This window comes from Vicugna pacos, chromosome 13, assembly GCF_048564905.1.
Source record: "Vicugna pacos chromosome 13, VicPac4, whole genome shotgun sequence".
NCBI classification, from domain to species: domain Eukaryota; kingdom Metazoa; phylum Chordata; class Mammalia; order Artiodactyla; family Camelidae; genus Vicugna; species Vicugna pacos.
The window spans coordinates 56,886,745-56,912,799 of NC_132999.1; the positions used below are offsets into that span (position 1 = coordinate 56,886,745).

General features: G+C 57.3%; 3 protein-coding genes, 1 long non-coding RNA gene and 1 pseudogene across 6 annotated transcripts in view; 1 reads left to right on the forward strand and 4 right to left on the reverse strand.

Annotated features, from left to right (window-relative positions):
* Nucleotides 1-3,440: 3,440 nt before the first annotated feature.
* On the reverse strand, nucleotides 3,441-6,885 carry LOC116282870 (uncharacterized; annotated as a pseudogene).
* A 2,243-nt stretch (nucleotides 6,886-9,128) lies between these two features.
* Nucleotides 9,129-12,513, forward strand: LOC140700975 (uncharacterized). Its single transcript, XR_012079742.1, has 3 exons — nucleotides 9,129-9,395; nucleotides 12,004-12,161; nucleotides 12,456-12,513. It is a non-coding gene; the product is annotated as an uncharacterized lncRNA (long non-coding RNA).
* On the reverse strand, nucleotides 11,450-15,251 carry TMEM82 (transmembrane protein 82). Its single transcript, XM_072975848.1, has 6 exons — nucleotides 15,056-15,251; nucleotides 14,842-14,914; nucleotides 14,459-14,633; nucleotides 13,420-13,837; nucleotides 11,962-12,149; nucleotides 11,450-11,616 (listed from the first exon to the last, which is right to left on the reverse strand). Exons 1-6 carry the CDS (start codon nucleotides 15,141-15,143, stop codon nucleotides 11,527-11,529), a joined length of 1,032 nt encoding a protein of 343 aa, XP_072831949.1. The 5' UTR covers nucleotides 15,144-15,251; the 3' UTR covers nucleotides 11,450-11,526.
* Nucleotides 15,252-15,760: 509 nt separating this feature from the next.
* On the reverse strand, nucleotides 15,761-19,824 carry SLC25A34 (solute carrier family 25 member 34). The gene is made up of 5 exons (XM_006197034.4): nucleotides 19,024-19,824; nucleotides 18,397-18,462; nucleotides 18,145-18,297; nucleotides 17,590-17,724; nucleotides 15,761-17,267 (listed from the first exon to the last, which is right to left on the reverse strand). Exons 1-5 carry the CDS (start codon nucleotides 19,399-19,401, stop codon nucleotides 17,085-17,087), a joined length of 915 nt encoding a protein of 304 aa, XP_006197096.2. The 5' UTR covers nucleotides 19,402-19,824; the 3' UTR covers nucleotides 15,761-17,084.
* Nucleotides 19,825-21,157: 1,333 nt separating this feature from the next.
* Nucleotides 21,158-26,055, reverse strand: part of PLEKHM2 (pleckstrin homology and RUN domain containing M2) — a 34,691-nt gene continuing 29,793 nt past the window's right edge. For 2 of the 3 annotated variants that reach the window (XM_072975331.1, XM_072975330.1), the window contains 8 exons: nucleotides 25,898-25,986; nucleotides 25,174-25,306; nucleotides 24,781-24,971; nucleotides 24,347-24,412; nucleotides 23,493-23,652; nucleotides 22,986-23,165; nucleotides 22,784-22,900; nucleotides 21,158-22,123 (listed from right to left, as the gene is read on the reverse strand). In XM_072975331.1, coding sequence (XP_072831432.1) covers nucleotides 21,986-22,123; nucleotides 22,784-22,900; nucleotides 22,986-23,165; nucleotides 23,493-23,652; nucleotides 24,347-24,412; nucleotides 24,781-24,971; nucleotides 25,174-25,306; nucleotides 25,898-25,986 — 1,074 coding nt within the window. In that variant the 3' untranslated portion in view covers nucleotides 21,158-21,985. Of the gene's footprint in view, nucleotides 22,124-22,783; nucleotides 22,901-22,985; nucleotides 23,166-23,492; nucleotides 23,653-24,346; nucleotides 24,413-24,780; nucleotides 24,972-25,173; nucleotides 25,307-25,897; nucleotides 25,987-26,055 lie in introns of those variants that run through there. The other variant, XR_012079488.1, reaches the window with a different exon arrangement.

The window sequence follows — 26,055 nt, forward strand, 5'->3', positions numbered from 1 at the left end:
GGGGGCTCCATCTTCTATTAGGGTCATAGCAGCTGAGCTCCTGGGAAAGGGTGGGAGAGAAATGTAGGGAGTAAGATCCAGGGCTGTGGGGACATTTGCTGCTGTCCATTCTGCTGGGGAGCAGGGCACCTACTGCGCACAGAGGAGTCAGGAACCTACTACATGCTTGGCTCAAGTCAAGGAGCTCAGGGGAGTGGAGTCAGACCATCTTTGTCCTCACGGAACTTACAGAGAGGTAGGGGAGAGCGACCCACAATAAAAATAAAATTACCAATTACGGTGACATGTGCTATGAAGGAATGAGCAAGGGGCTGAGGGAGAAAAAGGGGTGTGGGTGGGGGTAGGGCAGGCCTCTCTGGTGGGGAGGTGACATTTAAGCTGAGATGAGGAGGAGCTAGCCACGAGAGGAACAGGGCAGAACATTCCATTCCAGGGAAAGGGGGGCAGTAGGGAAAACATGGGCTTTGAGGTCAGACTTAGGCTTAACTCTCAGCTCCCTGGTGTTGGCTGTGACCTGGGACAAGTTCCTTCCCCCTCCAGTGTGCTGCTTCCTCACCTGTAACACAGGGCAGCGGGACTGGACGCCCTCAGATGACGGCATGAATGCTTCCCTTTGCAGAACTGCTGGGAGCAGAGGCAGGGATCAGGCACGCCAGGGCCTGGCCCATAGTTGGTGCCCCACCCGTGGTGGCGCTGGCTGTTCCCACATCCCTCTTGCCTGGTTTCCAGAGCGCTCTGCTCACACAGTCTCTTTGCTCTGCAGCTGGATCCTGGATCAGGCCTGGGGAGAGTGGCATGGAGGTGTCTCCCCCTGTGTGATTTTCCTCTGAGGCTCTATGAGCTGCAGCCACCAGGGAGCTGGAAACCCCATGAGAGGAAGGCATCCATTCATCCGATCGCCCTTCCCTTTGACTGGCTCCACTTCGGCCAGGTCAGAGCGGAGTTGTCAGCCCCAGCCTCGGGGTGCCCAGATGTGCACCTGCATGAAATTAGACATCTGGTTGGGGATGAGGGGTCTACCCCTTGGCAAACAGCCTCAGCCTCAGCCTGCTGGGCCTCCCAGTCCTGGTTCTGCCCTTGCCTTTTCCTGAATCCTCCACTCTGCCTGCCTGGAGTCAGGTCAGCTCCACACTTATTTCCTGAGCACCTACTGTGTGTAGAGCCCTGTGCTAGTGGCTGGGCAGGGGTGCAGCAGCACAGAGCCGTGGGAGCCCCAGCACACTGTAGCAGGGGAAGGTGTAGGGGGCAAGTACAGATATGAGTAACATCAGTATCTGTGAGTGATTCCAGCTGTGTCATTTGCCAGCCTGTTACCTTGCGCAAATCACTTCTCTCTGAACCTCAGTTTCCTCTTGTAACCCAGGGTAGCAGTACCTCCCCATGGACTCATTATGAGGATTTGTTGGGATGAATGTGGAACAATATGCCTGGTGCTTAGCAGGTGTTCAGGTGAGCTCTTTTCCTCCTCCCATCATTTGGAGGACAGAGGTTTGGGGTTGTTATAGTGAGATGGACAAAGTGCTGAAGGTAAGGAAGACTTGGTTCCACTGGAGAATCTGAGAGACATCATGGTTCCTGTCAGCTAGCATCACTTTCCCGGTTTTTGTTTGGGGAACCACACCTCTCTCAGTGCTTGCTGGAACTAAGTAGAAAGAAGCCGTATTTTTCCAGATTGGCAGGATGCAAGCTTAGCGCTATTGTTGCTAATACTTGGACCAGAACAGAGGACAGCAGAGCAAAGATGATAGACAAGGATAGATAACTGATTTCCATCACTTAAGCTGCTGGATCCAGCCATGCCTGAAGTCCTTCCTCTGGATCTCTGGAGCCAATGCATTTTTTTTCTTGCTTTTTTCTTCAACTAGTTAAAACTATTTCTGTTGTTTAAGCAGAATCATGATGAGTACTGGTGAGACTCCATTGGTCTGGATAACCTCTTCCTCCTGGCAAATTCTGCACCACTGTCACCACTTTTAAGAAGCCTGCCCTGATTCCACGTGTCAGGAGACATGTGAATCCTATCAATTCATCTCAAGGCTGCTGGGTTGAAACAGTATGTTTTACCCACCAGACTGGGAGCAGGGCTGTATCTTATTACTGGTTGTGTCTCTAATGCCCAGCACAGTGCTTGGCACATAGAAGGGTCTCAGTAATTCTGACAAAATGCACGAGTAGGAGTACAGAGTCTTGAGGCAAATTACATGAGAAGTAGTAAAGTAAAGAACTTGGGATTTGGAGTCAGATCCCCTTGAACCTGGATCTTGGCTCCCCCACTTATTAGCTCTGTGACCTTGAGCAAGTCAATTTCCCTGAACTTTGAGTTTTCTCCTGGGAAGATAGAGAAAAGAACAATCAACTCCTTATAAGGTTGTCCTGAAGGCTGGGGGAAAATAATGTAAGAAAAATGCATAGCACAGGGTTATAATTCCTCATGCAGCTCTTTGCAAATAAAATATAAATGTGCATCATCTTTCTCTACCTGGGGAGCAGTCTGATGGACAGGATGGGGGAGGCACGGGACCTCTTCAGTCTCTTCCTCCCCTGAGATCTGTTCCTGCTTCTCCTGCCTGAGCCAGTGCCTCCTTCCCAGTACCCTTACCCAAATGTGTTCAGGACCCTTCACATCAGAAGGGCTTGGCTGAGACTGAGTTGCAGTCCCTTCAGAGGGTGGGGGGCACTAGAGGCCACAGTCGGGCTCTGATCTAAGTGCCCTACCTCCATCATCCTGTTTGGTCTTCTCAACAAATGGGGAAACTGAGGCACAGGCAGCAACTTGCTTAAGGTCATCTCAGATAGTAAGCTTCATTCAAACTTAGGTAGTCTGGTATGGAGAAAAGGGAACCCTCCTACACTGCTGGTGAGAATGTAAATTGGTGCAGCCACTATAGAAAAACAGTACAGAGGTTCCTTAAAAAACTGGAGTTACCATATCCTCCAGCAGTCCCACTCCTGGGCATGCATCTGGAGAAAACTCTAATTTGAAAAGATACCTGCACCCCAATGTTTACAGCAGCACTATTTACAATAGCCAAGATGTGGAAGCAACCTAAACGTCCATTGACAGATGACTGGATAAAGAAGTTGTGGTATATATACATATAATGGAATACTACTCAGCCATAAGAAAGAATGAAATAATGCCATTTGCAGCAGCATGGATGGACCTAGAGATGATCATACTAAGTGAAATAAATCATACTGAGAAAGACAAATACCATATGATATCACTTATATGTGGAATCTAAAATATGATACAAATGAACTTAGTTATTAAACAGAACAGACTCACAAACATAGAAAACAGACTTATGGTTACCAAAGAGGAAGAGGGGAGGGATAAATTAGGAGTTTGGGATTAGCAGATACAAATTACTGTATGTGAAATAGATAAACAAACACCCACGAAACACAATGGGAACACCACAACATGGGCACTGAAGTACCCTCTAAGCCCACTGGCTTCACTTTCCCAGGGCTTTTATTCTCGGGTGAAGAAATTCAGCTAAACCAGCAGCTACAGTCCCTCATCCCCAATGATGATGTGAGAAGGCTCATTTCTCATGTGATGTGGACTTTGAAAATGGACTGCTCTGAGACCTTCGTGAAGCTGGCCTGTGCCAAGCTCGTCTCCAGAACAGGCCTCCTGATGAAGCTTCTCGGTAAGCAGCAAGAAGTAAAGGTGTCCAAGGCGGCGTGGGATACCGACCTATGGAAAGCCGAAGCTATATCCGTGAGAGCACAGAAGCCCAGAGGGAACAGAAAGGGCAGAAGTCAAGTGAGGTGAGGACAACACCTGAAACACGGGGACCTGGCCTTTTACTCAGTGTAGGACATGCCATGAAAGGGCAGGACTCTGGAGACTGAGACGGATGCTTGGGCTGGACTGGAGAAAATTCAACGTGCTTGGGGGAAAATGGAAAAGGAGCAGAGTCCTCCTGCTGCTCTGGAGAATTTTCAGCCTCCTTATAGGCTCTGGAGTTATGATAACTGCTAGATCCAGGGGTTTAACTGTGATCTTAGGCATCACTGAATGCTGAGCTCCATCTGGACCTACAGGTGAGAATGTCACCTCATTATGTACTGGAGGTTGAGCTGCAACATCTGTAGAAGTCTCTGGAGGCTGAGTTGGGTGCTCATGCTGGACTGGAGAAGGTTCAGCATTTTCAGAGGGGGCTGGATGCTGATCCGGAGCCTCCTAATAAAGGTTCCAACTGCTCAGGGGACACGGTAGACTGAGGCCTCTTATTGGGGTGGAGAAGGTTCAACTTCATTTGTGGACCTTGGAGTTACGGTAAATGCAAGATCCACAGGTTTAACAGTGACACTGGACCTCTGCAGAGACCGAGCTTGATCCTGACCTGGAGGAGAAACTGTTGTCACATCATGCTCTTGAGAATGAGCTGGAGAGGGTTCAGCCTCAGCAGGAGACTCTGGATGCTGAGCTGTGATTTCCCGCCGGGTTGCAGGCGGTTTAAATTCTTCGTCTGGATGCTATGGAAACTGAGTTGGGGCCTCTTGTTGTGTTGAAGTTTTCTCACGTGCAACAGGTTCTGGAAATTGAGCTGAAGCCTTCTGTTGAACTGGCAAATGTTCAACTTAACTTCCTCAGGTGGCTGTGAAGGTCTGGTGGAGGCCGGTTGGAGGCCTCATGCTGGGTTGTAGAAAATCCCACATTATTAGTAAGGGGCGCTGAGGGCTGAGCTGAAGCCTCGTGCTGATTTGGAGAAGGTCCCACCTCTGTAGTGGGTTCTGCTGTTAACGGGACACAGGTTTGCCAGTGACACTGGATGAGTTTGAATGCTGAGCTGATGGTGACTTGGAGTTGAAGCTGTCACTTCATTGATGCTCTGGAGGTTGAGCTGGCTGTTCCTGTTGAGTTGGAGAAGGTTCCACCTCCCCAGAAGAAGGCTCTGGAGGCTGAGCTCGTTGCTCCTGCAAAGTTGCAGAAGATTCTACCTCTGCTGGAGACGGAGCTGGGGTCTCCTGCTGGGTTGGAAAAGATGCTGCCGCATTAGGGAGCTCTGGAGATTGAGCTTCTCCTGGGTTGGAGAAGTTTCAGCTTCTCCAAAAGACTGTAAAAGCTGAGCTGGGGTCTCCTGCTGGGGTTTCCTGCTGGGTGACTGGTTTCACCTCCTCAGGATGCTCTGTAGACTGAGCTGGGGTCTCCTGCTGGGTTGAAAAGGGTACAACTTCCCATTAGGCTCATAAGGCTGAGCTGGTCGTCCCTGTTTGCTTGCAGAAGGCTCAGCTTCCTCAAGAGGCTCAGGAGGCTGACCCATGGCATCCTGCTGGGCTGGAGAAGGTTCTGCCTCCACAGAATACTCAGAGGCTGAGGCAGCGCCTCCTGCTGGGCTGTGTCGTAAATTCACCTTCCTTAGTAGGCTCTGGAGTGGTTGATCCTAAGTTCCAAATCCACCGGTTTAAGTGTAACACTGGATAAGTTGGAATGAGCTTGATACTTAATTCCAGGTCGAGCTGCTACCTCATCACTCACTGGAAATTGAGGTACATTCTCAGTAGGGAACCCCAGAACTTGCACTGGGGCCTCTTGCTGGAGTAGGGAAGATTCATACTCAGGGTGCTCTGGAGGCTGAGAAGGGGCCTCCTGCTGAACCGGAGAAGTTTCAACCGCATTAGTGACCTCTGGAGTTAGGGTAAGTGCCAGATCCAGAGGATTAACAGTGACCCTGTGCAGGTCTGACTGCCGAGCTTCATTCTGATTTGGATTGTTCATCTCATGATGTGTTAATTATTGAACTAAACCTCCTGAAGCCCTCCCTCCCCTTGAGGGGCTGAAATGCCCGCTCCCTCAGGAGTCCCTGAAGGCCGAGACCGAGCCCCTGCTGAAGTGGAGGTGGTTCTGTCTCTTCAGTGGTCTCTGGACGCTGCGCCTGGGCCTCTGCCTGGGGCAGAAAGGGTTCAACCTTCTCAGGGGTCTGTGGATTTTGAGCAGGGGCCACTTGCTGGGGTGAAGAGTCAGCCTCCTCAGTGGGCTCCGGATGATGAGTTTGGGCCTCCCGCAGGGATGAAGCAACTTCAGCCCTCTGGAAGTTGATCTGCGCTTCCCACAAAACACAAAGGTAGGCTCTCCTCTGGATAAAAGACATCCATACTGGATTCTAGATAACTGCCTTGCAACTGTTTGTGTAGATGCTGGGGTTTTTTCCCAACATGGCCTGTAGTTCCAATAACAACTTCGGCAAGTTGTCGATGCTGAACTAAACCTTTCTTCAGGTTTGGGGGTGAAACAATAAACTTTGTTGCTTTTGGGAAAAAAAAGCAAAACAACAAGGTCCTATATTCAATATCTTGTAATAACCTATAATGAAAAAGAATATATATATGTATAGCTGAATCACTATGCTGTCCACCAGAAACTAACGCAACCTTGTAAATCAACTATACTTAAAAAAAAAGAAGTAGATAGCCAGAACAATGTTAAAAAAGAAAAGAAAAGAAAAGAAAAATCAATGGAGGAACTAACTGAACCACAGTTCCAGCCATATGGAGTTTCCCACTCTCAGGCCTGTGTGCCCTTGGGCCAGGCAGGGCCCAGTCTCCAGACCTGGCTGTGATAACAACGTCTGGCTTTTAATCCCCTCCTGGTCCAGGGGCCTGAGCTGGCTCTGGCTGGACCCGCTGGTTCCCACCGGCAGGCCACTCACTTAGCAAATCATCATAGACTTCAAAGTGAGAGGTTGGAAGCATGGGGTGGGCCTTGGAGGGGCCATGGGTCTCAGCAGGTTGGAAAGGCCCCTCCTTGACCCAGGCCTTGAAGGTCAGAGCCCCTTCTATGGGCAGAGGGCGGAAATCCTGGGGTCACTCACTTTGGAGGGTCCCTGAGCCTGCCTGCTGCTTGCCAGGGCCAGGGCCCTGTTCCCTCATTGATCCCAGGCCTGTCCTGAGCCCCGATCCCCACTGCGAGCCTCCACCCCTGGCAACATCTGTCCAGCACCCCCTGCTCTCTGGCAGTGAGCACTGCTATCTCCAAGACCTCTCCTTACAGAAGTGTAAAGTGGTCGAGGCCCTGCCATGGCCCCCAGCTGGCCTCCCACTTCTCTCTTCACTGGAGGTGGGCTTACTGTGAAGTTAGTGAAATTTATGCTCAAGCCTCTCACTCGCATGGCCCCTGTGAGGACTAGGGGTCGCTGGGAGCTATGGAGTGTTCTAGGAGGGAAGAGCAGCCAATTTACACTCAGGAAACATTTTCCTTTAAGCGTTTCTGGCATTTTGTCCAGAGAGATGTCAGAAGAACAGACTTAAATCTCCAGGGTTCTGGCAATTTGTCATGCTTTTCTTTCTCATTCTCTATCAGTATTCATTTTCATACGAATTTCTTGTTCCTAATGGGGGCCCTTAAAATTGGATTCACCTGGCCCTTACTCCGTACAGTCCATTCTCCAAGCCGGCCTGACCATCCCGCTAAAGCAGCGTGTGGTCATCGCCAGCCCCCACGCAGCTTCTGTGGCTCCTGCTGCTCCTGGGGAAAATGCCAAACCTCTCTGGTGTCCTGAGTGATCCAGCTCTAGCCCACCTCCACGACAGCATTTGCTGCCACTGTGTGCCTCGAGCCCTCTGCTCCAGCCACCCTGACCCTCCCTCTGCCCCTCAGGCCACTCAGGAGTCTTAAGACCTTGGGGATGGGGGCTATAGCCCAGGGGTAGAGCATGAGCTTGGTGTGCATGAGGTCCTAGGTTCGATCCCCAGTGCCTCTGTTAAGGGGATAAATAAATACATAAAAGTGTGTGGGACTATATTTTAAAAAAGAAGGGAAAAAACAAAGAAAGACCTGCCTGGACTTCACCCCCCTTCCCCCATAGCCTGGAAACTCCCCCTCAACTTTCAGAATTTGGTGCCCACAACTGTTCCTCAGCAAGGACTCTCTGGACCCCAGACCATGTCACACACCTCACAGCACCTGGACCCTCCATCAGTGCTGACCATACCTGCGTCAGGTAACCCTGCTCTGCACTCAGAGGTCCCCATCTCATTCACCCGGTTGTTTAGGACAAAAATCTAAGAGCTCCCCCAGATTCCTCTCTTCCTCTTAAGCCCACATCTAATTGATTGGGAAATCCTATCAACTTTTCAAAATATGTTCAGAATCCAACCCCTCTGGCTACCTCCATGGCTACCACCTTAGTCCAAGCCCCCATCATCTCTCCAGGGTTATTTCAAATACTTCCGCACTGGCTTACTATTTCTATATAATCTATTCTAAAAAAAGCAAGGAGAGGAATCCTATAAAAATGTAAGTCAGATTACGTCAGCTCCGTGTGCAAATCCTCTGCTGGCTGCCCACCACAGGACTGTAAAGTCCTAACCCTGCCCATGGCCCTGAGTGATTCTGGTCCCCGCCCACCTCTGTGACCTCATTATTGCCACTCCATCCTCTGTGACGCATTCCAGCCATACTACATTTCCTGCTGTTCTGAAAATTCTCCCAGCTTGTTCCCACCTGGGGGCCTTTGCTCCTGCTGTTCTCTCAGCCTGGGTCATTCCTCCCCCAGCAACTTCCAAAAAGGCCCCGGAGGACCCTCACCCTCTGCCATGCCCTTGTGTAATCCCTTCCTCTCAGGGGTGGGCTAGACCCAGCGACTTGCTTCTAACCAACAGAATACAGCAAAAACATTGTCATGTGGCTTTAAACACTCGGTGACAAAGACTGTGACATCTGTCTTCTCTCTCTCCGTCACTTGCTGGCTCTGATGAAGCCAGCTGCCATCCTGTGGGCTGCCCCATGGAGAGACCCACGTGGCAAGGAACTGAGGGAGACCCCCAGCCAACAGCCAGGGAGGAACTGCTCCCGTTGATCCAATAGCTCCTGAGAAACTGAATCCTGTCAACAACCATGTGAGAGAGCTTGAAAGTGAATATGGCCCTGGTTGAGCCTTAAGATGACACCAAAGCCTCAGCTGACACCTTGACTGTGGCCAATGAGAGACCTTGAGCCAGAGGACCCAGCCAAGCTGCACCCAGCTTCCCAACCCACAGAAAAAGTGAGGCAATAAATGCCTGTTGTTTTCAGCTGCTAAGTTTTGGGGTCATTTGTTATGTAGCTGTAGATAACAAATATACCCTCCCTAGCCCCCGTCACTCCATCCCCTTTACCCAGCTTTGGTTTTTTTCTCCTAGCACCAGTGCCTCTTGCTCATCCCAGTGCCCGTCCCAGAGCCTGGCCTCACGCAGATGTTCAGTAATAGGGGATGAAATGCAGGACACTCCAAGGGACAACGCCATAGCTCAGAAAAGCCACAAGAGGGGGCTCAGGAGGGAGGAGGCAGGCTCACCCCGGTCCCAGCTGCTCCAGTTTACCATCACCTCTTAGCGAGTACTGGGGGCTGTGGTCTCCCACCTCTTCAGAAGGATGCTGGTTTGGGATCTGAGAGAACAAGGTGAGCTTCATGTCCCTGTTCCAGACTTTACCTTTTGGATTTCCTCTGCTGTCTGGACTTCAGGCCTAAAACGCCTCACTTAGAATGATCTAATTTTCATACCCTTGTCAGACTTTTCACAAGAATGATTTAATAGATAAGAATCCTATTCTAGACCATATGGCCCAATTTCTGTTTGGAAAATGGTCCCTGTGCCCATAAAAAGGAAAGTTCTGCCCAGTCCAGTCTCCTCCCAGCCCTGTCCCCACTGGGTCCCAGGCTATGCTGGGTGCGGGGAGGCCAGGGAACCTTCCAGCAAAAACATCAGGCCGGAGCTGGAACCCAGTGCTCAGTCTGGGTCTGGCAAGAGGCTGGCCCTGTGCCCACCTAACTGAGCCATTTCCTCCTAGACTGGGGCAAGTTTCCTGCCCAGAGGAAACCAAGCACATTCCCAGGCAGAGGGGGCTGGGTCCTGGATTGGGGGAGGGGGCACCCACAGGCATTTCCCCCACCTCAGCTACTCTGGGGCTGAGAGACCCCTCCTGGGGGTAGGACAGAGAGCGAAGGATCAGAAGTGGGGCTCGAGCTGTCGGTTGGGTGGCTGTTCCTGGAGGAATGGGCTGAAACCACCACGTCCATTCTTGGGCCTGCCTGTCCCTGTATCTCAGGCACACCCCAGGATGGGGACTGGAATCCTGGGGCAGAGTCTGCCCCAAAACAGGAGCCTTTGTGTGACCATGGTGGCCTTTCCTGAGAAGTGGGACCCATCAGAGCCTGGAATCCTACAAGAACCTTCACCAGGTCCCACCTCCTTCCTGGTGCCTCCCTTGCCTCTTCCAGACAGCCTGACCTGCACGATCCCTTTGGAAGCCTCCTGGCTGGGAGGCTTTGCCCTGTGGGATTCCTCCTGGGAGAGGACCCCTAAGCTGGGGCCCTCAATTCTCATGAAGCCAAACTGCCCTGTGGCTGGCTGCCTGAGCCACAGAATATGGCTGTGATGGAGCCCCAGGATTACCTGGGTACAAGGGGGCTGGAACCACATTCCAGAACCTGCCAAGAATGGACCTGCCACATTTTTCATGCCCACCTCTGTTAGTTTCCCTAGCCCCAATTCTTCAACGAGAAGAGGGTAGCAGGGAGTATGCACAGCACTTGAACTCTGGAAAGTCAGACTACCTGAATTCAAATCCCGGCTTTGCCACTAACTCATTGTGTGCTCTTGAGCAAGTTACTTAACTTCTCTGAGCCTCAGTTTCTGAATCTGGAAAAAGAGATAACAGTACCTGCCTCTTGTGGCTGATGTCAAAATGAAATGAGATAAGCACCCAACACATGATAGTTGTTCTTCTAACAGGCTCAGAGAGGGACAGCAGCCCACCCAAGGCCACACAGCGGGTAAGCAGAGGAGCTGGTACCCAGCCTTTTCCCATACACTCTGTGGCCTTCATGAGCTGGGCCCTGCAGAGATAGGAGACTGAATAGGGCTGAGATGAGAAGGATCCTCATGTCAGGGTCGGAGGCTGGGGACCCAAAGGCACCGATAGAGGCCTTTTTAGTATCGTGGTCCCTTCAGTTGTTTCTCAGCCTAGGATGGGACAGGACACGGGCATCATCCACCCAAGACGGCAAACGGATGCCAGACCATGTGTCCATCCACGCCCCCGCATTCCTGTAACCTCAGCCACTTCAGTATTAAATTCCTGACCCCCAGGGACCCAGCCCAGCACATACCCCACGGCCAGACCCAGCCAGAAGAGCTTTGTAGCCTAAGAAAAGCCTCTTTATCTCTCTACGTGTTCATGATTCTAAAAGAAATCTGAGAAAACCATTTTTATTGTTTGTGCAGAGGGCAAGGGAGGCCGGTAAAGGGGAAAACTTCTGAGGATACAGTTTTCCTCTGTCCCCCAAGTCCTCTGGGAAGGCAGGTCTGAGGGCGCTGTATCCATCGCCTGCCCTGAGAAAAGGAGAGTTAACCCAGTGGCCTTCAGGTGCCCCCACCCTCTGAGGGTCCCAGCCCCACATCCTCCCCTCCTGGGGGCCCCCAGTGCTCCAGGTGGGGGCCAGCCCTGCCATTCTGCCTGCAGGCAGCATCCTGGGGTCAAGGTCTCCAGGTCATTGGGCCTGAGAAACTCCAAGTCTTTGCTGAGGCCAGTCAGGAGGAGGTCATCCCTGGGGGCTGGGCAGGTGCAGAGGGCCGGGGTGGGCTTGGAGCTGAAACCAAAGGCCTCTGGGGTGGAAAATCCTGAAAGAAGGCAGGGAGGAAAGGATGGAGGACTCAATTCCCCACCCATAGGGAGGGTCTCAGGCCTCAAATTAGCCAGGACCTTTCTCCCCTTTGGGGCCTCTGGGGCACAGGATAGAGTGGGATATGGATGGGGTGGGGGTGTCCCTCAGTTGCCCCATTCCTAGTGATCCTGGTTACCAAAGGGTCAAAACTTAACACCAAGTGGGAGAGGGGATGCCAGCTCCCTCCACCCCCCAACCCCAAGAGAGGTCAGCCCAGCTCTTCTTAAACTTGTTGAGGCTCCCAGGGCTGTCTGGAGCAGGGCTTTTGTGTCTGGGGGCTGCACCGGGTTGGGGTGCCCACCTGCATCTGGCAGAGATCTAGCAGGGTGCGGATGCCCACCAGGCACCAGAGCTCGCCCAGCAGGGAGACAAGGATGCCCAGGAGGTCCAGCCAGCGGCCCACCGTCAGCAGCAGCACGAAGAGGCCGCCCATGCGCACCAGCACCGTATGGACCTGGCTCTGCAGGCCGGGGTGCTGCCGCTGCTCCTCTGAGGAGACAGGTGCCCGTCACCATCTGCCTGCCTGGGACCTGGGGCCCCACCCTGAGGTCCAACTGTGTCGGGGCCTGGACCTCCCAGCTCCCTGACCCACTTTCCTCAGTGGGAGCCTTCCCCTCCCCAGGCAGCACCCCCGCCTTCCTTCTAGCTTGACTCCAGCTCTAAGCAACCCCAGGGCACCAGGCATTTCCTCCTCCCAGGCCTCACTGCCCACCCGCCTCCTCCTGCCGTCAGAACAGAGCAGCCAGCCTCACGTTGCAGGAGTCACCCTGACGCCTCTCTTTCCTGCACCCCCAGGTCTGATCCAACAGTAAGCCCTGCGGCCTCTTTCTACCAATAGATGCGGGTCCAGCCACTATCTTCTCTTGCAGCAGCCCCCTCACTGGGCTCCCGGCTCCTGGTCTTGACCCTACAACTCAGTGTGTACTCAGCAGCTATGGCCTTCTAAACACATTAATGAGATGAAATCATTCCTCTGCTTATAATTCTCCCAGGACTTCCCACTGCATTTAGAGTGAACTCCAAACTCCTTACCTTTTGAGGTCCTGCTCCATCTGACTCCAGCCTCATCTCATCTTGAACTTGGTCCCCCTTGCTCATTACCCTCAGCCATCCTGGTTTTCTTGTTGTTCATCAAGCATGCTAGGCTCATTCCCGCCTCAGGGCCTTTGCACCTGCTGCTCTCTCTCTCAGCCTGATTGCCCTTCCTTGTCCTGACTCTTCCATCCCATCCTTACCCTGCAGCCAGGTGGCTCCTCCTACAGCTCAGATCTGCCCAGGTCACTCTCCCCTGCTTAAAACCCTGCTACGCTTTCTCATCAGACTGCCTCACTTGGCTGATGACAGCTCTCCATCAGGCCCCTGTGAGCCCTGCCAGCCTCATCTCCTCCTGGGGCCTTGGGTGACAACGACACTTCCACTGTTTCAGCTGTTTGCTGCTGCCCTGACTTGTCTCACCTCTGGGATTTGGCATAAACGGTTCCCTCTGCCAGGATCTCCTTTCCCTTCTCACCTCTCTCAGGGGCTCCTGCTTATCCTTCAAGGCCCAATTCAAGCACTGTCCCCCAGGGCTCCCCTTTGCACTGTACTCTTCTCTGAGCTGCCCCACCGCATGGGCCCTGCCACCGGGCTGGGTGCTCTAGGCTGGCAGGGATGGGATTTGACTGTCATCGGCCTCCCCACGGCCTGACACAGCTCTGGACCCGGGTCAGACAGTGGGACGTGAATGCCGGGTGGATGAACCCCTGGCCGCGGCCCTTACCCTGCATGTAGATGACCAGCAGTGTGTAGCAGATGGTGAGCGGCGTCCAGAAGCGCACGGCCTCTGAGGTGGTCAGGAAGTCCCGGTTGATGAGGGCCACGGCCGCCAGGTTGCCCACGGCAAAGGTCATGGCCAGGGCGCGGCCCAGCAGCCGGGGGAGGCCGTGAGCGCTGGCCAGCAGGCCCAGGCAGACCCCGCAGTACCGCTGGCCGCTGTGCAGCTCGTAGAGCTGGCACACGTGCTGGCGGAGGCGCCGGGCGCCCGTGCTGAGCAGCGCGGCCAGCCCGACGCCCAGCAGCAGGTTCAGCGTGCGGTGAGGGGCGCCCTCCTGCAGGAAGCTCAGGCCGCAGGTCAGTCCACAGCCCAGTGAGTACTGGCACACGAGGTACAGCTGCAGCTTCTCAGAGCCCCGGGAGCCCTGGGGAAGGTGGCAGAAGAAGGGCCACGATGGCGGGGGCTCAGGCCACTCCTCGCCGTGGGAGGACCAAGAGGGTGTCAAGGTACAGACGCTCCACTCGGCAAGAGGCTGGAGCCTGAAGGAACCTCAGGGATCATTCCCAAAGAGGAAATGCTGACTTCAGGTCAGGCCCTAATGGGAACGTTTCTTTCAGCTTAATTACAATCATGATTATGACTTGAGACCTATGTGCTTGCTTGCTGAAGGGTAGTGGCTCAGAGCCTTGATGACCTGGGTTCAAAGCCCGGCTCTACTGCTTGCTGGTTGTTGACCACAGAAAGGCAACTTACCCTCTCTGAGCCTCAGTTTCCTATCTGTGAAATGGGCATCACAGCAAAGCTTCACGCCTGCGGTTGTGAGGACAAGATGATGCACTCAGAGCGCCTAGCGCAGTGCCTGGCTCGTGGGAAGCTCTGGACATCCAGGAGCTGCCGCTATTACCTTTGTGGACTAGGGATGTGTCCACTCTGATTGGAGACTTGGCTTCAGCCATCACAATTGGGCCCAGTTTCCCGTGTTCTGGGGTGAAAACTAGGCCCTAGGGCCAGGCAGTCCTCAGCCACCACTGCCCTGTGGTCTCACCTTGTCCAGGGAAAGCAGTATGGAGACAGCCCGGAGGGAGAACTCGAGCACCACAAGAGCAGCCACCCGGACCCCCACGACGGTCAGGATCAGAGCCAGCCCTGCCAGGTGCACGGTCTCCAGCGAGGCCCACCTGGCCCGCAGTCGCTCCTTTTCGAGCTGCCGCTCCGGGTTGCTGTGGGGGCAGAGGGGGAACGGGCAGAGGGGCAGAACCACTAGCCTCAGCCATGGTAAGGGGTCCTGGTGCCCCCAGCCACATCCTGGCAGAGAGGGAAGGGGTGGTCTCTTCCCCCCAGTCTCCCCTTGGAGGCTAGAGTTGCAATGTGGGGCGGTGGGAGGGCGGACTGGGGGGCTGGGAGTGGGCCAGGGAGGTGGGCACTCACTTGGCACAGACCACGAAGAAGTAGACCTTCAGGAGGTTGTTCAGGACCGAGACTCCGCAGGCCCCGACGAGGCCTGACAGGGGCAGTAGGGAGGGTAGGCATGCTTGGTATGGTTAGAGGAGGGGGCGGCCTCGGTTTGGGGGATCCGCGTGGGCGGGGTCCGCCCTGCCCTGAGCAGGTGCCCTGGAGGGAGTGAGATCAGGGAGGCGCTCACCTTGCAGGAGGACATCGGGGAGGCCAGAGACCCACTCGAGGGAGGGGAGACTGGGGAGCCAGGAGGGGAGGGAGAGCAGGGAGAACATGGCGGCCACCGGGATCCAGCCCCAGCCCCTGGCCAGGTCTGCACCGTCACAGTCACCGCCCCGGGCAAAGGTGTCCAGGAGGGGAGGGGAGGGGAGGGGCTGGGAAGGGTCAAAGCCCAGGGAAAGGCAGGGGAGGGGAGGAGAGCCAGGGCCTAAGAGCCTCCCAGGCCACAGGGCTAAGACTGCCTCCCAGATGCTCCCCAATTGGCAGCATGGGGTGAGGGCATCTCTGGGTGGGCTGGTCTCTGTCCTGCCTGTCTGGCGCCAACTTTTCTCACACTTGCCACATGGTACCTTCCTGAGGTCCCAGGCCTCATCTGTTCTCCTCTAGCCTCTGGTCTGAGTTCTACCTCTCAGCCTGAAGTGGGGTAGGGGGGTTTCTACCCCCCACCAGCCTGGGGTTGGGATCCAGCTCTGGGCCCCACCCCCTGCCGCTATGCAGCCTGTCTTGACCATCCTCCCCGTGTCCACTAGGTGGCAGGCCTCACACGGGCCTGAGCGGTGGGGCTGGCCTGCCCCAATTCTTCTGGATTCTCCTTTTCCAGACTGAGAAAGAGACCAGGGTGGGGGTTCAGGGTTGGGAGACTGAGGCGGCCAGCAGAGGGGAGTCATTGAAGTAGACAAAATAGAAAACTTTATTGGTTTGGAGTGTGCAATGGGGGCCCCTGGGGAGCAGCTCTTTGCAAACATGGGGTGTGGCAGGCAAGTTAGTCAGGCTGCTTGATCTCAGCCAGTCCTGCCCCTTCAGGGACTTGGTGTCCACTTCGAACAAAGGTCAGTGCCAGCCTCGGGACACGCCCATGGAGGGAGTGTGGCTGCAGCTTGGGGAGAGGGCCTGGGATGAGGACACCCAGTTCTACAACTTGGGCAAGTCACGTCCCTTCCCTGGGCCTCGGGCTGCCCATATGAGCAACAGGCACCTCAGGAGCTTTCAGAGTTGTCGTGAGGACATGTGCAAATGCCCACAGTGCTGAGCGTCCCGGGGACCCTCAGGAAAAGCCCTCAGCTGATGGGCTGAATTGTGTCCCCTCCCCCACCCCAAACTCTGTGTTGAAATTCTCATCTCCAGTGCCTCAGAATGTGACAGTGTTTGGAGACAGGCTCTAAGGAAGTAATTAGGTTAACATGAGGTTATTCGGGTGGGCCCTCACCCAATGTGACGGTGTCCTGAGATGAAGAGTTTAGGACACAGACATGCACAGAGGGACACAGGGAGAAAATGGCCACTTGTAAGCCAAGGAGAGAGGCCTCAGAGGAAACCAACCCTGCTGACACCTTGCTCTCAGCCATCTAGCCTTCAGAATTGTGAGGAAATAACTGTTGTTTACGCCGCCTAGTCTGAGGTCCTTTCTAACAGCAGCCCTAGCAGACTAAGACACTACGGCTTCACGGTGCACCCCAGGGCCTCCCCAAGTGCACGGGGATCCCCCGGGGCACTCCAGCCCCCATGGTCCTGGCCCCTGCCAAAGGCACAGGTCCGGCTGGGCAGAGCTTAGTCCCCAGTCCCGGCTCGGCCCCTTCAAAGCTGTGTGGCTTTGGTCACGGCACTTCGCCCTTCTGAGCCTCGGCGTCCTCCTCAGTAAGAGAATTTTGCCATCTTATACCGTGTGGACTAAGCGAGCTGAGGCGTGTAAGGGGTGCAGCTCACAGTGATGTTCACGCCCTGGAGCAGTTATTAGAACAGTGAGTAAGGCTCCGGGATAAGGTAACCCAGGATGGAGAGGGAAGAGAACTTTCTGGAGAACGGAGTGGGTGATGATTCGGGGAGGATGTGCTGGCCCCTGGGTGGACCGTGGGGCTGGGTTAACCACAGCTGTCTACACTCTCCCTGAGCTGTGGCAGGGCCTGGGCCTGGGCCCACTCTGGGGTGGCCATTCCCAGCTGGAGCGGGCTGTCGCTTCCTGCCAAGTGCCCAGCTGTGTCAGGAGTGAAGGATGCCACCTAGGTGCTCTGGTGCTGGCCCCGCCTGGCCAGTTTCCGGAGCTCATCCCAGAAGAGCATGCTGAGGATGGTGTGGGGGCCCAGGCGCAGGTAGGCGGGGCCCAGACCCTTGTAGAGCGCCAGAGGGCCCTCCTGCCGCCAGATCTTCACCAGGCAGTCGGCGAGGCCACCATACAGCTGGCCCTGGAGAGACACAAGGCAGATGTCACTACAGGGGTCAGGGGCCCTGGCTGGCACAATGGGGACTGTCTGTGTGAGGGCTTCTGTGGCACATCAGAAAAGGCACTCCCCTCAAGCTGGGAAAACTACATAAAGGTGGCCCTTTAGGCTGCGAAAGTTAAAAGGGTACCTCTTCCTCCAGGCCACATGCCAGGGCCTCAGCTTGGCTAGTGGCTCGCAGGTGCATTTCACATGTCCGCATGCCTCTGGCTCTGTGTGTGTGTGTGTGTGTGTTGGGTGGGGCTCTCCAGCTCCCATGCCCTCCCCAACCCTGTCCCCTGCTCACCCTGCCTGCTCCATCCACGGGCTGATTGTACAGGCGCGTGCTGACCACATCGAAGGGGGTCATGACTGCGACCACAGCTATGCTGCTGATCATGCCTCCAGCCAGGGCCACCAGCCAGCTGTCCTCCGGGAGCCACTGTGGGGACGGTACAGGCTGCTGACTCCTGTAGCTGCCCTCCACCAACCCCCGTGGTGCCTGCCCTGTCCTCTCAGTGCCTGGGGGCTAGAAGAGCTAGGGGAAGAGGGCAGACAAGGCCCCTCCAACACTCCCCATCCCCTGACCCCTCTGAGCTCCTTCACAGCCTCTGAGTTCACAGCTGACCCCTACTCTTGCTGGACCCAAGGGCCAGGGTCATGACCTTGAGGGCAGAGCCGGGGCCCTCAGCTTTCTTAAGAGGCCCTGTCTGTCACCACCCCTTAGACTTCCCTGTATGGGGTCCAGCTGGAGATGTGGGAGGGTGATGAGGGCCCAGACAGATAGGGAGGAAGGAGGCAGGAGGCCCTCCTTACGCCGGTGTGTCTATGTGGGTGGGCACAGGTACCCCCGGCCCCTCACCTGTTTCTCCTGCACCCAGGCCTTGGCGGAGGCAAAGGTGGCCAGCTGGGCGGCTGAGCCGACCATGACTCGGGGAACGGCCCCACCCACGCCCCGCCACAGCCCTGCCAGGCCCTGCTGCCGCCAGATGGTCTCCAAGGCACCCAGGACGCTCTGTGGGGAGAGGCACGGGGTCACTAGGCAGCCACTGCCAGCCCAGGACCCCATTCAGCCCACCCAGCCCAGGGAGCTCTGGGGAGTGACGGTCCCCACCTGGTGATGGTGCTGGTGCCCCACGGCCATGGCGGCCACTGTCTGGGCCTGCAGCTGCGTCTTGACCTATGAGAGCAGAGGTGACACAGGACCTGAGGATGGAAGCTTAGGAGAGAGCTGGACGAGCTGTGTATGTGGAAGGCACCCCTCCCTGGGCCCTGACACCCATGCCTCCATGAACCCACTGCACAGCTTAGGGGGAGTGTGGAGGAGGGCTGGGGTGAGGCTCTGGAGTTGGCCCAGGTCTGCACCTGGGTGTGACCTGGGACAAGTTACTGAGCCTTCTCGCGGCCTGTCTGTCTGCTCACCCTGTGAGAGACTGCTCCGCATCCAGGCTAGGACACAGGGCCCTCACTCAGTGGAAGCTTTACTCTTAACTTGCACAGGCTACACAGAAAGACAAGTGACCACACTGGGCTTGAGCCAGCACAGCTCCTGCCACCCTCCGCCCCCTCCCCCGGCTCAGGACCAAGGGGCAGATTCCAGGCCTGGGCCAGGACGTTGCAGGGAGCAACCCCACCCAGCCGGCCCCACCCAGCTGGCCCACAGAGGCCAGCCCAGGAGCTGCAGAGCCGCCGTGGGCGCTGGGTCACCGGGTCGGGAAGGATGGAGCGCCCAGGCACTCACCAGGTAAGCTGGGCTCCCCACGATGGCTCCTAGTGCGCCCGCCACAGCGCCTGCGACCACCGTGCCACCCGGCTGCTGGGAGAGGCCAGCCTGGCATGCCAGGCTGTAGCAGTAGAAGCGGACGCCGTTCATGAGGCCCTGGTAGAGGAGGCCAGCAGCCAGCCCCTTCTGCAGGCCACACAGCCCATCTGCACGGGCCACCGCGACTATAGAAGCCATAAGGCCCCGGTAGTGCCGAGGGTAGGTGCCCCGGGCCTGCAGCTCCCCCTGCAGCTGCAGCCGCGTCTTCACCACCTCCAGGGGGTTGGTGAAGACACAGGCCAGGCAACAGGCCGAGGCACCCAGTACCAGGTCCATAGCTGGGGCCACTGTCTCCATGACTTCCGGACCAGGGACAGGCTATGCCCAAGTCAGGGGCATGGGCACTGGCCCTGGAGTGGCAGTGCTTAGGCTGTCTTCACCCTCGCCGGGCCACAGGGCTGGGGATCGAGGGGACCCGGGGCCATGTCTGGAAGGCAGAAGTCCGGGTCAGACAGGACAATCAGCTGCCAGGCGGCCCCTGGTCTATCTCGGGAGTCCACCTGCTCTGCTGGCGCTGGGGCCTTCCTCGGAGCCTGAGACCCGCCCCTGCCGGCTCTGGACCAATCCCAGCTGCCTCCGTCCCCAACACTTCCCTGCAGGGGGAGGGCCTGGACCCTGGGATCTGGGGGAAAGGTCACCTGGGCCCCAGGGAGACTAGGGGCAGGCAGAAAGTACCGATCAGCCTCTTCCCGTCCCACAAGTCCTCCAGCCTCTCCTCAGGCCCTGGGGCAAAGGGCTGGGGCTCCTGCCCAGCCTCTGGCTTAGCCAATCACTGTAGCCCTGGGCGAGAGGCAGCTGCGTGGGAGCCTCCTCCCAGCAACTCAGCTACCGCCCCCTCCCGCCCCTGCCACTGGGGGATGTCTCCTTTCCTGGCCTGCCTTCCAGTCTGGCTCCCATGGTCTATGGTCCCATCGTCAGTGAGAGTAGAAGCGGAGAAGGGCTTGGGAGGCCTGTGGAACTGACCTGGAATCCCAGGCCCTGCTATTTTGTGTGAACTGGGCAAGTCACTTCCTCTGAATTTGTCTCCCGGTTTGTTTAGAAGATGGGGTTATGGACACCCACTGCAGGGGTTCTTTGAAGGATTATAGATGTGTGAAAAACATGCTTAGCACAGAGCTTCACCCAATAAAAGGTGGCCCACAGCCTCCCTGCCTGGGGGCCCCTGGGTGGGCAGGAGATGGAAAAATGAGGGCCACTGTGTCTTAAGGAGTGACCTTGTGGCTTTGGTCACTCGCCTGGTAAGGACTTGCCCCCTAGTCCTGCCCCTTCTCCTGGTGGGAGCCCCTCTTGGGCTGTGGTTCTCTGGAACAGAGGCCCATGCATGAAAATGGCCCTTTGTGCCTGGCGAGAAGGGACCTCCCACCCCTGGGCACTACTGTCAGGCTCAGGCAGGGGGCCAGCACCACTTTATCCACGTTGGCCTCTGTCCCATGGCACGTCTCTCCTGCCAGGGCCACCCTGCATCACCCAAGTCCCAGTCAAAACCGCAGGCCATGACTGGAACCCCACCTCTGCAGCCTCCACCCCTGCCTCTTCCTGGGTCTACCCCTTTTCCTCCAAGGTGTGAGGGCCTGGCGGCTGCGGTGCTGAAGGGCTCAAGGGCCTCAGAGCTCCCCCTGGCCTGGCAGGCTGGGCACCTTCTGGTCAGCACCAGCGTAGCAGCTCATCACGAGGTCCTGGGGACAGCCTGGATTCTCCTGGGTTTATCCCGAGTGGCTGGCACTCACCCCACCAGAGCTGGGGAGCCTGGGGAACAGAACGAGTGCCCTGCCCTGGCAGTGGAACTGGAGCTGGCGGCTGCCCTCCCCTGGCCACCGCAGGGAACAGGAGGGAGGGCAAAGGTCAGGCCAAGACTTTCCCAGGGTCCAAGCTTCTCCAGACAGTGAGAGACAGTTGCAAGGGAGCAGCTGAGGGTGATCTGGTACCCAGTGTGGGCATGGAGCCTCTGACAGGAGAGCAATTTGTGGAATGAACAAATGATGGGCATGGGGCCTGAGAGGAAGGGTTGGAAACCCACTGCCTCCACCTGGTCAAAAAGGGATAGTGACAAGTCTTGGCAATATAACATGTCTATTTTATTTTAAAAAACAAAACCCAGACCACCTGACCCCTTCCCCCAGAGGGCTGTCTTGGGAAGGACCCGGTTCAAGCCAAGCAGGGGACAGTCAGACGGACCAATGTGGACACCGGGCTGGTGGGCTCTGTTCCTCTCAAGCCTTCCTCTCTCTGCTTTGCTCCCAGCAAAAGGAGACGACCTGATTCCTGGGTCCTGTGGACACTGCCAGGTGGACATGCAGGGCCTCCTGATGGCCAGGGAGGGCCAGCCCGGCCCCCTGCACCCCTACGGACCCTGGAAGGCAGGCAGCCGTGTGCTTGGGGATGGAGTTGGTGAGAAGACATGCACTGAGATCTCGGTGTTCCAGCTTCCCTCCCAGCCGGGTGAATGTTCAAACGTGAACAAGGATGGCCGGGCACTCAGGGCCCCCAGGGCGGCCTAAGCCTCTGCCCGGGCCCCTGACCCAGGGGAGGAAGAAGGCGGTCCGGCCTCCCAGTCCTTCGGCTCCCTTCGTAGACGAAGGCGGAGGCCCCAGGGAGGAGGCCGTGCCTCTGCAGAGCCCATAGGGCTCGGACTCTCTGCCCCCAGCACTTCCCAGTTGCCACCTGCTGGCCAGGAGGCTCAGGATGTTGAGCAGTCGTTCTGGATCCCGGGGAGGGAGATCCTGTCTCGAGCCCCACTTGGTTCTGCCGCCCGGGGCCGGAGTGGGTCATGGGACTGGGGTGGGAGCCTGGCCCCAAGCCGCTCAGTGACACGGCGATGACAGTGCCTGCTGCTTGGCGTGCCCCACTTTCCTGCCCCGCCGGGATGCCAGACAGCTCCGCCTCAGCACCAGGGGTCACGGGAGGCCCTGCCACGGCACAGGCTATCGCTCCGCTGCCAGGCGCTGTGGATGAGGCTCAGGGCGTCCTCGAACTTCTTCTTGTTGGAGGCTTCCTGGATGGCCTTGTGGGGGAGGTCCACCTGCGGGGGCCATGGAGGGGATCTGTAAGCGTTGTGCAAAGAGCTCCCAGGGAGCCTGGGGTCCCTCCATGCCAGGTGCAACCTTGCCCCGGAACAACATCCATGCTGCTGAGTTCTCCTGCTGGTCAGGAGGGGCGCGAGCCGATGGGGTGGTGATCCCTGCACCTCCTCCTTCCAGGGAAGGCCCTGGCTCTTGGAGGCCAGGGGAGGCAGGCTCTGCCCCTTAAAGTATCTGTCTGGAACCGTGCCCAGGGTTGGTCCAGAGCTTCCGCGGGGCAGCACAGCACATGCTCAAACCACAACCTGTCCAGGCATTTGAGGAGTGCCTTCTCAGCCTGGAAGCTCTGGGCGAGGAGGAGCGCCCTGCCAATCCTGTGCCCCTACCATCTGGGTGCAGCTCTAGCCCCAGCATAAGCACTTAATTCTTGCTTTTTGATGGGAGCTGAGAAGGTCAGGAGTGGTGTTTCCTGGGCTCTACTCCCAGCTTTAGCCTCAGACTCACAGGGAGCCAGGGTCTTGCCCCTTTGGTCCTCCATGTCCATGTCTGTCCCCGCGCTACTGGTCCGGTGCCACCCCTGGCCCCCGACTCCTGCCTCCATCTGTGCCATGCAGGGCTCCCTTCCCCAGGGAATGGCTCCACTCTGCAGGGCAGCCGGGTACCTGGTAGATGGTTTTCCACCCGGAGTTCAGTGCAGACAGGAATCGGTCCAGTTCAGATGTGCAGCTCAAGTAGATGACCCAGGGAGGGAGGGGCTGTTGGCTATCCTGGGAAAACTCCTGTGGGGAGCGGAGACCCTAGATGAGCAGATACAGTGCTCCTTCCGCAGGGCCTGCCTCCATTGCCTGCCACCCCATCGCTCACCAAGACACAGTACTCCTTGCCCAGGTCAGTGGAGACGGCACTGATGTCGGCCAACTTGGTGGTGCCCAGGGAGCGGAAGAAGCTGGTCTGGCAATCCTCGTGGCATGTGAAGAGGCGGTCGTCAGTGATCACCAGGCAGCAGGGGATACAGGGGCTGGGAGTTACCCCCTGGGGGATGACCTGAAGGGCATTGGCAGAGGGGAGGGGAGAGACAAGCTGGAGCTCTCTATGGCTGGTCTGCACCAGGACTCCCACTCCAGGGGCCAACCAGCCCCTCGGCTCCTCCCTCAGATGTCAGGCAGGCTCCGCCCACCTCAGGAGAGCAGGGGCAGACAGGGGTGGTGGTGGGGGTGTCAGGCCACTAAGCTCCAGGGGTCACTCCTGGGCTGGAGGTCCCGTCTTGGTCCTCAGAGGGTGCTCCACGACTAGAGTGGGTTGGGGAACAGATCCTGGGGGTCCTGAGTGGAGTCGGGAGGCAGGTGAGCAGCGGAGGCAGGAGGCACTCACCCCTTTGGACACGGCCTGGCAGAGGTGCTGCATCCAGTCGGCCATCTCAGCCTCGCTATCTGCGCTCAGCTCCAGGCAGGGCCGGTCTGCAAGGATGACCTGGAAGGCGTGGGGCCGATCCGTGGTGTTGGATCTCCGACAGCCACCGCACTGCTCCCCCCTGGGCCAGAGGAGGAGGGTGAAACGGGAGCGAGGAGGCAGGGGTGGCAGGGGTGAGCCCCGGGGATTGGCTCGAGGCGTGCTGACATGGCACCTGCCCCAGAGTCTCGAGGGCTGGAGGACACTGGAAGATGATCCAGACACCCCTGGTTCTCAGGAGAGGCTTAAAGCTGCTGGGCAGCTGCGCCTCTTTCTATGTAACACCTTTTTATCTCAAACATCGCCAGGATCCTTCTAGATACCTAAACAGGGTCAGGTCAGGGGTTGACAATCAGCTCTGGGCTCCCGCCCTCTCAGAATCAGGGCACATTCATTCATGTTCCCTCTTTTGCAACTGATGTTTCCTCCCAGCATGTGTATCCATCTTCCCCATCCGGTCAGGTGCTTCCCGGGAAAGGACTGCCTCCCCTATTAGCCTGGGGGCTGCCTGCCCTATCTGACTGGATCCTTTCCAGGCAAGGAGCTCCTCTTTCTTCCCCCTTCCCCTCATTCCCCTAGGACTCAGCAGACTCCGGGGCACCAGTCAGGGCTACGGATGGGGGTGGAGCTGAAGGCAGGAGCTGACAAGAGGGAGAGACAATAAAGCCAAGGAGAACAGGAGCCCTGAGCCCCAGGCCCCGCCGGAGCCTTGGCCTTCAGGCAGCGACATGGGCCCCCCCCACCTGCCCAGCACCCCCATCGCCCACGACACTCACCCCATGTTCACCGAGAGCAGGGGGGTGACGTCAGTCCGGTCGGGGTACTGGTAGAGGATCCCGTTGCTGCAGGGGCACAATGTGGCAGGGGTGAGGCCCATCCCAGGAACTGGGGGCCAGGCGGAACCCAGACTCCAGGGACCCCCCCACAAGCTGGGTCCTGAATCCCACAGGACCAGAGGCCAGGAGGCTGAGGCCTGTCTTCTACGGCAGGGAGTGGGTGGAAAACTGCACAGACAGCAGGGAACGCACTCGCTCAGAACTGGGGACAGCCCAGGTCTCCCCCTGAGGCATTCTGGGCTTCCTTGGGCCCCAGATGGCTGGCTTTACAGAGAAGCTCTAGGATCCCGGGGGACGTCTCCTCCAAAGCCCTTGTGGGGGAGGGTGCTGTCCCCCACCCCCAACTTCCAGGCCGGAGCTGCAGGGCCTCCCACCTGAGCACCACGAAGCACGTCTTCCAGTGCTCCTTGCCCAAGTAGGAGGTGCCCGCCTTGTAATGCAGCATGCCTTCTTTGGTGATGGTGCCCTCAGGAGGTGAGCAATGGCAGGGGACGGGGCCCAGGGATTCATCCAGGGGGTCCTCCCAGTGCACAAGCCCGTAGAAGCGCACAGTAACAGCAGTTGCCTGGGGAGGAGGCAGCAGACAGAGCAGTGAGGTCTGGGCCAGCAGCAGGAGTGGCCGCTGGGGGGCCAAGGACCCACCCCAAGTGGGGAGGGGGACAGCCGGGGCAAGATGGACAAACACTAAAGATAGCTGTTTGCACCTCCTGACCCTAATACAGGGCTGGCATCTCCGGGACAACCGCCCCACATCCCCGGGTTCTTACCTCACACTTAGACTCCTGGGCCACAAATTTGGCCAGTGCCAGCTTCTCCATAGTGGCATCAGTCAGGATGCTGGGGTAGGGTGGTTCCCGGCAGCCCTTGATCATTGCCGACTTCAAAGAAGCCAAGAAAAACCTGCACAGGGAGTGGGGCTTGCTGCCAGAGGTCTGGGGCCCCCACCCCTCAAATGGACCCAGCTTAGTCCCAAAGGCTTCTGGCCTGGAGGGGTCACAGAATCCTGGGGGAGGGGCCTGGCTGGAACCAAAGCCCAGGGCGGCGGGGAGGGCAGTGATACAGTAGCAGCACACGCTCATCAAACGGTGACCTGGGAAAGGCCTGACCCTTCCCAGTGGCCAAAGGGCCTTGGGGCTTGAACGCAAGGAGGACTGGACAAAATGATGCATCAGGACTTATACAAAGACACACTCTCAGGACACACAGTTTTCGTACAGAAGATGTGGGGCCCGTGTGGCCCCGAAGCAGGGCCTGCGCTCTCCTTCCTTTGGGGAGACTCCTGCCAGCCCCCTTTCTCTCTGTGGACCATGCAGTTGGTCACCTCCCTGCTCCTCTGCTTGGCCTGCAGGCTCCAGGGGGAACTTACCTCTGTTTTCCTCTTTGTGTCCCACTTCCCACCCTTCACCCCTGGGGGCGGGGAGGCCGGGCACTGCCAGGCCCGTGGGAGACACTGATTCTCTAGGCCTGTGGACAGCAGGGCTTGTCACTCACTCGGCCAATGCCATGTCCGCTGTGTCCAGCAGAAACTGCTTCCTGCGGTTGGTGCACACCAGCTTCACCGTCTGCTGGTCGAGGCCCACCTGCCAGAAACCACACCCCGACATGCACACGGGGCTTGGCCATGCCTGCCAGATGGGGCAGCCATGGCC